Below are 13163 nucleotides of genomic sequence, written 5' to 3'. Positions count from 1 at the left end.
CACCCACCATCTGCTGACACTCACGGGCAGAAACATATCCGTTTGAGGAACACATGAACAAGAGTAGGCCATTCAGCCCCTCGAGCCTGTTCTGCCATTCAATGAGATCATAGAAGTATGAAAAGGAGGGGTGGGAAGAAAAGAGTGTTTAAAATAAAAATAGCGATTCGAAAATGATGCACCACAGGTGGAAAATGCACAAACAACTGACACAGGGAGCTGTGTGGAAAATAAAACTGAGCCCCCTAGAGGAATCCTGAACAGGACGGAGAGCTAACAGATTGTGTTATGTAGTTTACCTAATAGCACTTTAAATACATATAAACAGATCTAATTCAATCTTTGGTAAGTAAAGTTAGAATGTCTTTGGAATGTCTGACGAAAGCTATGAGTAGCACCAGGGCAGATTAATCAGCAGATTGATCAACCATCAGACTGACCAATTCTCCTTCAACCACCAAGTGCTGTGCCTCAGATCAAATCCTGACAAGAGAACCAACCATTTGCTTACTTTCAGCACCCTCCGTCCAGTCCTCAGTGTCAGTACCAGAGAACGCAATACGTTTCTGTCCATGGTTCCAGTATCAAGTACTCCCAGGCGCGGCAATAGATGGTAGAGTGAAGCTCCCTCCACTCTAAAGAAGGAACTTAACATTAACCTCAGGAGATCCATCCGAGCCCGAGGTCCACTCACTCAGCTACAGACGTGGATTTGAAGCAGGGATCTTCCTGGTGCATGGCCAGGCTCTGCACTGGGCTGTGCATTTACTAACTAAACCATTGGGGCCGCTTCAAAAATAAATGAGAAATTCTACATCAGCTTTTCTAGTAATCAATCAAATAAGAAAAGACTATTCTAGAGATAACGCCCGTACATACCCTCTCCCATCATGGCATCTGATTGTATTCTGAATAACCCCAGTGTTTTTGCCTCTATTACTTTGCTTGGTTGATTATTCCAAACATTTCTCACAGGTCGAAAGAAAAAAACCTTTCTTACTATTTGTTCAAATTTTATTTTACATTAATTTCCACTTATTCATCATAAGATACGGATCAGCCATGATCTAACTGAATGGGGGAACAGGCTCAAATGGCTGAATGGCCTCCTCCTGTTCCTATGGGGCTATTTTGAAATAATAAATCTAGATTTTTGCCTAACCAATACCATTTAGTTCAATACTTTCCATTCCTCGGTGAGACCTTCCCAATCCACCTACTTTCTAGACTGTAAAGATTACACTTCTCTAATCTTTCTTCATAGCTCATCCCCTTTATAAATGGGGTCAGTTTTGTTGTCCTTCCCTGGACCCTCTCCTCTACTGGGATCTTTTACTTGGAGCTGGTGCTCTGGGCCGTGGAGTGCAGTCTCACCGTAGTAAACGCGTCTGTTGCCTTTTGCGTATTGATGGGTTGGACTCAAAGGCGTGGGGCCGCTTCCGTTTCTTTCCCGTTGCCACGGCAGCGGCTGCCGCCATCCCCACCGGACCTGAAAGCAGAATTGAGAGGTCAACAAACTGCACACCTCGGTGCCGTTAGTTACTGTGCCTGGCTTTGGCCGAGAGGCGATCGTTCATTTATTAGTTTGCAAAGATCCTAAGGTGGCCTCCACCCTGACCTGAACTCCCAACACAAACTTTTTGGCTTCACCCGCAACATGCGTTCTCACTCCCCGTAATTGCTCCGGGGCTCTGGGTTGGAAAACCAGTGACAGCCATCGGCAGAACTTCAATCTGCTTCTCCGTCTTAAACCCAGCAGAGAGAGTCAAAAGTGTGGGGAGGAGGGGGGACCAGTAAACAATGAAAAGAAAAACACAAACATGAGATTCGGCTGCTTTAAAAAATGTTTCCATTTTTCTTTAGTTTTGATGAACTAACAGTAATGCTCCTGCTCCTGCTTCCTCCCCCCACTGTTTTTTTTAAACCAGCTATGCCCATTTCTGATACAATCAGCTTTGTCTGAGAAGGTGGGAACTGCTGCAGAGGGTAATGGTGATGCTGTGCCTCAGCAGCTTGTGGCAAGTGTTTAATGTCAAAGGTTGCCGAAGTGCATGGTGGGGGGGGGGCGCAGAATTCCATTTAGGGACAATCTAGAGTGGGATTCTTGGGCCGATTCTCCCCTCCTTAAACCGGGGTCACTCGGGCCAACTGTAGTCCCCCTACCTACACTTAGCTGGGGTCAGCTAACTCGGCACAGACTGAATTCAACCTGGAACTTTCCTGGTCTGTATAGCTCAGCTGGGTTGCTAGAAAAATTCACTAAGTCATTGGGATAGCTGAAAATTCTGTTATGTTGAACACTTAACCAGACACAGGTTATATCAGCACATTTAACGGCTAAAGTAAATGGGAGAAAATGAAACAAAAGTTGCCTCAATATCTCTGGGTAACCATACCACATGGTGTAGTACTGAGCCATACAGACCACGGGGGTCGCTGGATCAATCTGCAGTCCGCTGCCAAGGTAGCGGACTTCAGCCAGAGTGGTGAGGGTGCCACAATTGTCTTCAGCACTGGGTTTGGGGTGGGGTGGGGGGGGGGAAAAAGAAAAAATCAACCAGGATTCCCACTCTTCATCACTTATCCAGCAGCCTCTGTTGGAAAGTGCTGTGTGGGAGCATTGGGTGAAGACAGGATTGGGATTGGCCCCATATAGTCATGAAACTTGCCCACACTCACTGCTCAGATTCACATGAGAAGAACAGGCACTTGGGCACGGTACCAATGGGTGCTCAGTATGAATGAGCGCCTTCGGGAGGGGGACGGGACAAAAGGGATGAGATTTGGCAGGAGGGGAACTATATTAAAAAACACAGAAACCAAGTGTATTTAAAAATGCTTTTAAAAGTAGTGGTGGCACCTCCTGGAAGGTGATTTCCCCCTTTTTGAGGTCCAGCTGGTTGACACTAGACATTGATGCAGACTCTCGACATTGATGCAGACTCTCTACCTCACCCGACTGACAGCTGGCTTGTTTTTCTGATGGTTCTCTAGCACCCTCTGCTGGCTCTACCAGTGCCCGATTGTACAGGTATCAGTGTCTCATTCAAGTAGTAATTTTTCAATCGTGAGGCTACAAAGGGTCTGTAGGCCGTGCGGCTGCAAGACAGCATCGAAGCCCAGCTTGAGCCTGCCCTCACGCTAATACGATGGGAGCACTTCCAACAGGGACTCCTGGATAAGAGACCAGGGTGCAAACCCTGTCCTGTCTCCACCATCTTAACTCGGGGGGAACTTTGATACGGAGCGTCTCCCCACAGATTGATTTTTGCACTTTGCCCCCAGCAGCTGTAAAACACACCAATCGTTACCAGCACCTGCTGTCCGAGAGAAAACGGGCCTTCCTATCTTTGCCAGATTTTCAATGCTTCTGTCCTGTTCATCTCCAACACCTTACAGTTCTGATGAAAGGTGACCTGATGAAGGGGATAATCTCCGAAAGCTTGTGATTTTAAAATAAATTTGTTGGACTATAACCTGGTGTTGTAAGATTCCTTACTGATGAAAGGTCATCGACTTGAAACGTTAACTTGGTTTCTCTCTCTCCACGGATGCTGCCTGACCTGCTGAGTGTTTCCAGCATTTTCTGCTTTTATTTTAGATTATACAAGGATGCTACAATTGGATCCAGAGTATAGGGAAGGTAAAAATCAAGCGGGTTTCATGCTCCTGTTCGCTACACAGTGCTGGACGTGCATGTGTTGTGTGTGGACATCGCGCGAGGACAAGGCCGAGCTGGGCTGTGGTGCTCGCTGTGCTTCAATAGCCAGCTGACACTCGCTGTCAAAACTCACAGGCGAAGAGCAGCCATTTGAGGAAAGTAGTGGATGGTTGGCAGACACCAGTGGAACTGTACTCCAGCAAGGAGTCAGCGTTTGTAGAAGAGAAGGAGGGGAGGAAGGAGAAGGCAGGAAGTTACAGAAAAATGAGGAAAGTGGAAAAAAGAATAAAGCAATACGTCATTCTACGTTGGACTAAAAACTTGCTAAAATTACTGCCACGGGAACGGCCCCAGGTCTTAATGTTTACACCCAGATGGGAAGTCAAAAACTTGAGCTTCTCCCTTAGTCCAAAGCCTCACCTGCTGCAGCAAGATGGGCTGTGACCTCATCTGCGACGGTTGAATTTAGGATGTCTGAATCGTCAAAGGAGGTCTCCTCGGGGGACGAAGGCGAGTCATCCTCTCCACTCAGGACGGCGTGGTCTGTGTACGTGGCCACGTGCACCTGCTGGACCTGCTGAGTAACCGCGTGAGCCTCGATAGTCGTCATGTGTTCGTGATTTTGATTCGCTCCGTGTCCTTCCATCAAACAGTACTGTGAAGGGCAGGAAACGAGGGAGAAGTTAGCAGCAAGAACAGAACAACAATCTAGGCAAAACTTAAAACCTACCTAATAAGTAGCCTATAATAGCTCGAATTCACTCACTCACAGCCTATAGTGATCATCTCTTAACACTTGGTACTATGGTCTCACTGCTTGTAACTAGCAACCATTTTGTAATAGTCCCAATATAAATAACAGCAATTGTCATCATCAATATATAAATTCAATTAGGATTTTTTTTTACACGTCTGGGTGGGGTCTGAATAGTTTCCTTCAACAAACTGAAGGAACTGCTGAGAGGAGTTACTGCAGCATGGTGGGTGAGGGAAACACACACTAAGCCCGAGTACTTCAGTGACAGTATGGCTCCATATCCGCTCCAGTGGGCTTCCCATCAACACTCGCCATGCAACTAAAACACTCAACAAAAGTAAAATCAGCAGCAATAGATAGGGAAAAAAAAAATGGTATGGCTCAGCAAGCTTATCCAGTGAGTAGCTGAGCCGTAGAGACAACAAAGGACCCATATTCCATAACTGGTCTGTGTTCCGTTAGCTGATCTCAGCCAGGGCAACAGCACTGGCTCTGCAATTGGCTTCAGCACTCCTGGGTTAAAGAACCCGAAGAAAGAACGTGCATTTATACAGCACCTCCGGACATCCCAAAATGCTTTACAACCCGCATTTACTTTACTTTACAACCAGCCAGCGGGTTAAGGAGAATGAGAAAATTAGCAAAAAAATTACATTGTTGTTGTTACTCAGGAGTGCCATCCAGTAGCCAGAGTTGGGTGCTATAATAATGGATCCATTTTCTGCTCTTGAAGGCTGAGGTACAGATCCATGGTGTGGCAGATTGGGGTGAGGGTACATTCCTGGGGCAGAGAAGAAGGAGCTTTACTTCGCATCTAACTCGGTCATATCAGACCCGAGAGTGATTCCTCTTTATGCGACAGTGGGTATCTGCAACTTTTAACCACGGGAGGGCATCAACGTCAAACTCAATCTTGTCCTTGTCTGTCACCCAAACATGCACATTTCCAGCAGAGGCCACCATGTGAGCAGGAACCCCGGCTAGTTACCCTTCCCCTAACTGGGGGATGCTGGAGCCAGGTGTAATGCCCCTAGTGAAACCCTGGCTAAGGTCAGTAAACTCAGCACAGACTGAGAATCAAACCTGGAACCATCCTAATCTGTATGACTCAGAGAGGGGAGGAGGTTTCCGCTAATTTTGCACTCAGATAATCGGCCGAACTAGCGCAGGAGATCGGGGAATTTAAAATGTAGTTGAGTTACACCCAAAACCACTTAGGCTCGTGTTTTCCAGGATCTTTTACGCTCGTTCAAGATGCAATTCACCTGCCCACAAAACTGGCCCTGGCCCCACCCCCAGGTCAAAATTGCAAGATTCCACTGGTTCGGGAAAGCTCTTCAAATTGCACTCATTTTTTTTTATATAGGCGCACAGGTACCAGTAGGCACCTGCTAAAAGATTTCTCATATCAAAAAATTTACTAAGAAACTGACTAGTGTACACCAATGAAACTGTTAAATGGTTCAGTATAGTTTTTTTTAAAAAGTTATTTTCAGTGATTTTAAATCAGGTTACTCACAGGTGGAGGACTGGACACTTAATCCAAATGCTTATTTTTGCTGATAAACCCATTTGCAGCTGAATTAATAAACCTGCACCAGGTTACCGCTCTTCAATACATCAAGAAATGCTTTTTAATGGAAAGAAAATAAAACGATTACGTTCTATTACGCTGCCCGATTGCACTGGTTCGTGGAAGATTTGACGTTTATGATTATGCAAATGAATTTTAGAAACATAGAAACAGGAGGAGGCCATTTAGTCCCTCGAGCCTGTTTTGCCATTCAACGAGATCATGGCTGATTTGTGATCTAACTCCGTATACCCATCTTAGCCCCATATCCCTTAATATCTTTGGTTAACAAAAATCTATCAATCTCCGATTTAAAATTAATAACTGAGCTAGGATCAACTTGCGGAAGAGAATTCCAAACTTCTACCAACCTTTGCGTGTAGAAGCGTTTCCTAACTTCACTCCTGAAAGTCCTGGCTCTAGTGTTTAGGCTATGTCCCCTGGTCCTAGACTCCCCAACCAGCGGAAATAGGGTAGATAGAGAGAAACTATCAGTTCTGCTTAATATCTTGAAAACTTCAATCAAATCACCACTTAATCCTCTAAATTCCAGGGAATACAACCCTAGTTTGTGTAATTTTAATGGAAACTTGAAGCGTAACCTAACCAGTGCAATGTCAAGCGCATTTTAGGCTCAATTTCCCGATTGCCCCCATAGTGGAAACTCTACCCCAGTGACTCTGACACGTAAGATATCAAGGCAGCAATCTGTTAGTGAACCAGCCAGCCCAAGGCGCACTCCGACTAGCAACATGGTACAAAAGGTATAGAAACAGGTCCACTTCTCCCTGGCAAGAATATTTGGTACCTGACCAGATCCCAACATTTTTGACAATAGCAAAACAATATGTAGCAGGAGTCATGCACCTTGACATAGAGACAAGATCACCTCAGGGTTTCTGAGCAGCCAGGGGCAGAAGCCTGGGATAAGCTTGACACTGCATCTCCCCGCCATATCAGACTTGAGTGACCGTTCTTTACGTGTGTGCAAGAGGCGTAAAAACTAAAAAAGTGAGTGCACTTTAGCGATGTGGGAAGGGACAGCTGTACGTGTAAAGTGTCAGAAAGTTGCTGTCTCTTTTTAATTCTGGGAATGTGGGCATTGATGGCGAGGCCAGCATTTATTGCCCATCCCTAGTTGCCCTTGAGACGGTGGTGATGAGCCACCTTCTTCTTGAACCGCTGCAGTCCGTGTGGTGACTGTTCTCCCACAGTGCCGTTAGGTAGGGAGTTCCAGGATTTTGACCCAGCGACGATGAAGGAATGGCCGATATATGTCCAAGTCGGGATGGTGTGTGACTTGGAGGGGGAACGTGCAGGTGGTGTTGTTCCCATGCACCTGCTGTCCTTGTCCCTCTAGGTGGTAGAGGTCGCGGGTTTGGGAGGTGCTGCGAGGAAGCTTCGGCGACTTGCTGCAGTGCATCCTGTAGATGGTACACACTGCAGCCATGGTGCGCCAGTGGTGGGTAACTCCACCAAAACTGTTTAGCTGTGAATTCATCTGCTTCAGTTATATGCTCACCCAGTATATAAGCACAAGAACAAACGTTGAGGTCACAGATAAGAAGCAAACCCCTCCACTGCGTAGTGGTGTATGTGGAAAGACTCTGAGCAAATGGAGTTAGTGCTCTTTTGATTACTTGCAACACCTCCTACAGGAGTGGCAACCCGTATTAAGCATCGGAGGGAGCACTATAAAGGTATCCTGTGTCAAATCCAGCCACTCGGGGTAGATAATCCTGGTTATGTCTTATCTGGAGTCTAGCTATTCAGTAAATGGAGTCTGAAATGCTTTAGCTATGTAAAAGAGGCTGCCTCTTAGCACATCAGGTACTTTTAAGCAACAGATACCAAATACTCCAGTCACTCGTAAACGATGAGTGTTAAGTTGCAGCCGAAGTGCCAAAAAAACCACAATGTACAACACAGCAGCATTCCTCAATCTGTTGCAGTTAAATGTTTTACTTTAAAAACAATCATTGAGCTGAGCAATAACTTCTGTAAACTGCTTTCGTCTTATATCAAAATTAACCGGATCAAACATGAGAATGAAGTTACATTGTACAAAGTAAGAGGCAGCTTGAAACACAATTAAATTTATTAACATATATAGGTTACGTACATGGTAAGTGATAGTAGTCAGTGTACAAACTCTCTTCCAACTGGTATTCTTTGCAAGATAGAAAATTAGACCCAGTGCTGTGCAATAATATTTTTATATATATTTTTTCCTTGCCTCCCAATTCCTTTCAAGCTAACTGACAAGCATTATATATGATGTGAGCAGATAACCAAATGCAAAGACTCAACTGAGCCTTGAGTGATTTTGGACAATGGCATCACATCGATCTTCAGAAGTTGTACAGCCATCATCATGCCCACGAGATGAAGTAAAGAGACTCCAGCCTCAATAGCAACTCGACGCTATGCACCAGGCATTGTGCCCTCAATATCAACACTGCTGCTCCTGTTTTGTCCCACCTCTCTGGGAGAGGCCGCCAGTTTACTGCCAGCTTAGTGACGGCTCTGTGCTGTAGGACTTTGCTCATGAGGATCGAGATTGTCTAAACTCAATTCCCATAAAACCCGACAGCCAGCAGAGTATACGAGCCTGGGCTGAATTGGAACCTAGAGTATTCGTGGTGACCAGGAGAGTCTAACCTACCACAAACCCCAACTTCACCTCTAAATCACTTCAGGATTCCAGTCACGATTCAGTGACAGTTTGGCACAGTCGCTGCTGATTCAGAAGGTTGCAGCCTCTGGCCCCACTGCAGCATTTGAGTAAATAATCCAGGCTGACCTTTCAGTGTAGCACAGAGGGAGTACTGCATTGTCAGAAGTTCCATCTTTCAGGTGAAACTTTAAACCGAGGCCCCGTCTGCCTGTTCAGGTGGACGCCATGCACTGTTTGAAGAGGAACAGGGAATTCTCCCTCAGCCAACACCACCAAAAGCAGATGAACTGGTCAGCCCATCAGCTATTTGTGGGACCTTGCTGTGCATAAATTGGCAACCACATTTATCCATGTAACTACAGTGACGACACTGTCTGTGAGATGCTTTGGGGTGTCCCGAAGACATTAGGTGCTATAAAAAAGCAAATTCTCTCCAGCTTTAGAAAGAAAGAGACCTGACAATTAGCTTCTATTCATTAAATAAGAAATGGAAGCAACATTTGCAAAAATCACCTTGCAAAAGGAAGCTGCATTCAAAAAGAAAAATGCCACAAGTAGATATGCAAATATATACTGAATGAAGAAAGTCCAAATGGTGCAACTGCTTCAGCGCCTGTTGGTCAACTGCAGTGGTTATACAGTTCAAGCATCCATTCTGCCCCCATCATGAAACACCATGGGACGTTTTACTCCCTTAAAGGCACTATATAAGTGGAAGTTGTTGTGTCTTAGCAGTGACACTTCAGATATTTTTCAACCTTAGCACAAATAAAAGGAAACATGCAAGATATTAAATCCAGCCCTCCAGGTCCTCTATAACACTCAGTATCTCACTAGCAGCAACAATTCATAGCACACTGTAAAACAAACTTCAATAGAACAGCTTTCCGATATATAGTGTTTTTTAAATCCCAAAATGCTTCACAGGCAGTGAATTAATTACCTTTGAAATGCAGTCACTATTACACACTTAGTGTATTTATACACAGAAAGGTCCCACAAACTAACGAGATCAATGGCCAGTTAATCTGTTTTGATGATGTTGGTTGAGGGATAAATGTTGGTCAGGACACCAGGGAGAACTCCACTGCTCTTCTTCCAAAAGTACAAAGGGATCTGTACTCCTAGATTCTCAGTTCCTCTACTTCATTGAGCCATATTTTAATTGTTTTTTTTCTGGAAAATGTACTATTTCTCACTTACCTCCATTGAATTGCATTACCTATATCCATCCATTCCCCTAATCTGTCTATAGCCTCCTCATACTGTTCCTCACTTTGCTGATCTCTAATTTGGGATTGCCAGCTAATTTAAATTTTATCCCCTTTATGCTTATATCCAAATCACGTATAAGGAGGGAAAAAGAACAAACTTGCAATTATATAGCGCCTTTCATATCCTCGAGATGTCCCGAGGGGCTACACTGCCAATAAATGATTTTGAATTAAAGTCACTGCTGATACAAAAGGCAAACACTGCATCCAATTTACACACAGCAAGGTTCAACAAACTGCAAATGAATTAAACAATCAGATAAATTAGCAAATGAGATAAACGATCAGAAAGTGAGATTTTGGTGATAGTCATTGATAAATAAAATATTGGCCAGGACACCGGGAGAACTCCCTGTACTTCTTCCAACAGTGCCAAGGGATCTTTTGCATCCATTTGAACATGCAGGACCTCAATTTAATGTCTTATCCAAAGGACAGCCCCTTTGACAACGCAGCACTCACTCAGTACGACACTGAAGTGTTAGCCTAGATTATATATTTCTTCAGTGGAGCTTAAAGCCACAACCACTCAGAAGCAAGTGCTGCCAGTGAGCCAAGAAGGTCCAACACAGATCCCTGAAGCATACCATGATCTACATCTTGCCAATCCAAGGAACATCCATTTACTCTTACTCTGCTCTCTACCCTTCAACCATCCCTCTGTGTCAGTATTTTAATTTTAATACCACAGGTCTTAAAAGCTTGTCACTTTGTCAAACACTTCTTGAAAAACCAATATACCACATCCATTACATTCCCTTTGTCTATACACAGGGCAATTTCCTCAAATAATTCTACCTGTTAATCATTACCTGTCCTTTACAAATATGTCAACTGTCCCTGATTAGCCTGTACCTTTATAAATGTTCACAGTTATCCCTTTTTATGGTCTCTAGTAGCCTTCCCTGTATTGACCGGAGGCCAACTGGTCTATATTTCCAGTCCTTTGGTACAACTTGCAATTCCCATTTCCAAAGAATTTTAGTAAATTATGGTTAACATCTCTGCTATTTCATCACTAACTTCCCTCAGTATTCTAGAGTGTAGACCACCTGCACCTGGAGACATATCAACTAAGTCCCATTAACCAGTTTAATATAGTTTATATATTAATGGTTCCTCCACAGCCTCCTGATACTTTTGTACCTTCCTTTAAATACTGGTGCACACACAATTAATCTAATTGTGTGTGCACCAACAAGCAAACAGTAGTCAAGGATTTCCACAATTCAATCAGGTGAAGGACAGCAGAAGAAAAATCTTCACACTATCACCTTTTCAAAAATGAAAAGATTTTCTGATCCCAAGATTTCATCCCATCTTAAACCCCATTTAAAAACACCTCAGTGACACATAAGCTCATTCAGAAGAGGCATTTTCTTTTTTAAAAAGTCAATTCAAAACATTTTAAGTATTCTCAAAATATCAGACATTAGCCAGTGTTTGAGACAGCTATAGAAGTTAATATAATCACTGACTAATTTCATTATATAAAAACAAACACCATATCTAAAACCACAAGACTGTTCCTACAGAAATGGAAAAAAAATGTTTTTTTAAATGCATAAAGCAAGAGAAATCTTCCAACATTACCCCAATTAAATAAACAAAACTGAACCAATATGCAACCTTTGCAAAACCAGGGCTAATTTTTTTTTTGCTTTAAGTTATAAAATGCAACGTTTGACTCTTGACAATCCTTCAATTCTGTTGCATTCTACACCAATCTATATAATTTGTTATTGATTTGTTTTAATACATTAAAGCCTAGTGAATACTATAAAATCCCTTGAATTGCAGCAGACTGTTTTAAAAAAAAACTCCACCCTGGGACCCATTTTGAGTAGAAATATTTAAGCGTTTTGGGAACTGCAGGAATAAACCCTGAAGGCATTAATTCCTATGGTTTTTTTTTTGGTTTTAACAAAAAAAATATAATAATAATTAATAATATACAAGAGCGGGGGCCCCAGGCCGCGGGACTTGAGGGTCTGCTCCTTCTCTCAAGCCTGTTCAATGCTCAAGAGTTTTATTCCTCTCCGGCCGCCGCCGCCCGGCAATATCTCCTCTATCCCCCCCCTCACTCCTCCCCCCCCCCCACCCCTTAGTCCCGCCAAAAAAAATCCAGCCCCGTTAACAGGCAAGAGGCCTAGTGCGGCCTGAGGCCCACTTGGGTCTCTGCGATTTAAGCTCTCGCCCGCCGTCCAAAAGCCACTCTCGGGACTTCTTGTCTCGTTCTTTTATGAAGTAAAAAAAAAACGCCCGTTTCTGCGGCCGGGCGGCTTTTTTTTGGGATCCCATTTGCGACTGCGCCAGGCCTGAAATTTGGAGAATGCGCGGTGAGCACTAACCTCAGAGCGGCTGCGCCGAAGGCCTGGAACTCGGTCTCTCTCTCTCTCTCTCTGTATGTGTGTGTGTTGTGTGTCTGCGCTGCCAGATACTGTCCGGCCCCTCCCCTCAGCGCACGGCGGCTGGGCGCGCAGGCAGGTGACGTAATCCCTCTCTCACTCACTTCACTCCCCCCCCCCCCCCCCGCCCCCCACCGGGAGAGCCACGCACGACGTGAGCACGCAAATTTAAAAAAAAACCCTGACGTAATCCCTCTCTCACTCACTCCACTCCCCCCCCCCCCACTGGAAGAGCCACGCACGACGTGAGCACGCAAATTTAAAAAAAACCCTGACGTACAGCTCTCTTCCCTCCCTCCCTCCCTCCCCACATTTCAGGGCATCTTCACACCTGAATGGGCACTGATCAATTATTTCAAGTCACCCATATTATAGAAAGGATATTATTAAACTATTGTAAACAATTTTACAACACTAAAACTAAGGGGCATAGTCTCAGAATAAGGGGTCGCAAATGAGGAGGAACTTCTTCTCCCAGAGGGTCGTGAATCTTTGGAATTCTTCACCCCAAAAAGCTGTGGAGGCTGAGTCATTCAATACATTCAAGGCTGAGTTGGACAAATTTTTGATCAGCAAGGGAGTCAAAGGATAAGGGGAAAGGGCGGGAAAGTGAAGTTGAGGTAAAAATCAGATCAGCCGTGATCTCATTAAATGGCGGAGCAGGCTCGAGGGGCCGAATGGCCTACTCCTGCTCCTATCTCTTATGGTCTTATGGTTCCGCAGGGCTCGGTACCTGGTCCCTCGCTTTTCGTGGTATATATATATATATATCACCCATCCCTCTCGACCGTGGGCAAAAACCTGGTCATCAGG

At 44.5% G+C, this 13163-nt stretch overlaps 1 protein-coding gene across 4 annotated transcripts in view; it reads right to left on the bottom strand.

The window, feature by feature from the left end:
• nrf1 (nuclear respiratory factor 1) overlaps window positions 1-12371 on the bottom strand; it is a 66335-nt gene extending 53964 nt beyond the window's left edge. The window contains exons 1-3 of one of the 4 annotated variants that reach the window (XM_068005194.1): window positions 12294-12371; window positions 4082-4316; window positions 1375-1489 (exon numbers count right to left, since the gene is read on the bottom strand). In XM_068005194.1, the coding sequence (XP_067861295.1) occupies window positions 1375-1489; window positions 4082-4307 (341 nt within the window). In that variant the 5' untranslated portion in view covers window positions 4308-4316; window positions 12294-12371. Of the gene's footprint in view, window positions 1-1374; window positions 1490-4081; window positions 4317-5071; window positions 5596-12293 lie in introns of those variants that run through there. The other 3 variants (XM_068005192.1, XM_068005191.1, XM_068005193.1) reach the window with 3 other exon arrangements.
• Window positions 12372-13163: the final 792 nt, after the last annotated feature.

Source organism: Heptranchias perlo, chromosome 24, assembly GCF_035084215.1.
Source record: "Heptranchias perlo isolate sHepPer1 chromosome 24, sHepPer1.hap1, whole genome shotgun sequence".
NCBI lineage: Eukaryota > Metazoa > Chordata > Chondrichthyes > Hexanchiformes > Hexanchidae > Heptranchias > Heptranchias perlo.
Note: the sequence above shows the minus strand (reverse complement) of the source record. Positions and strands in the feature narration are given on the sequence as shown.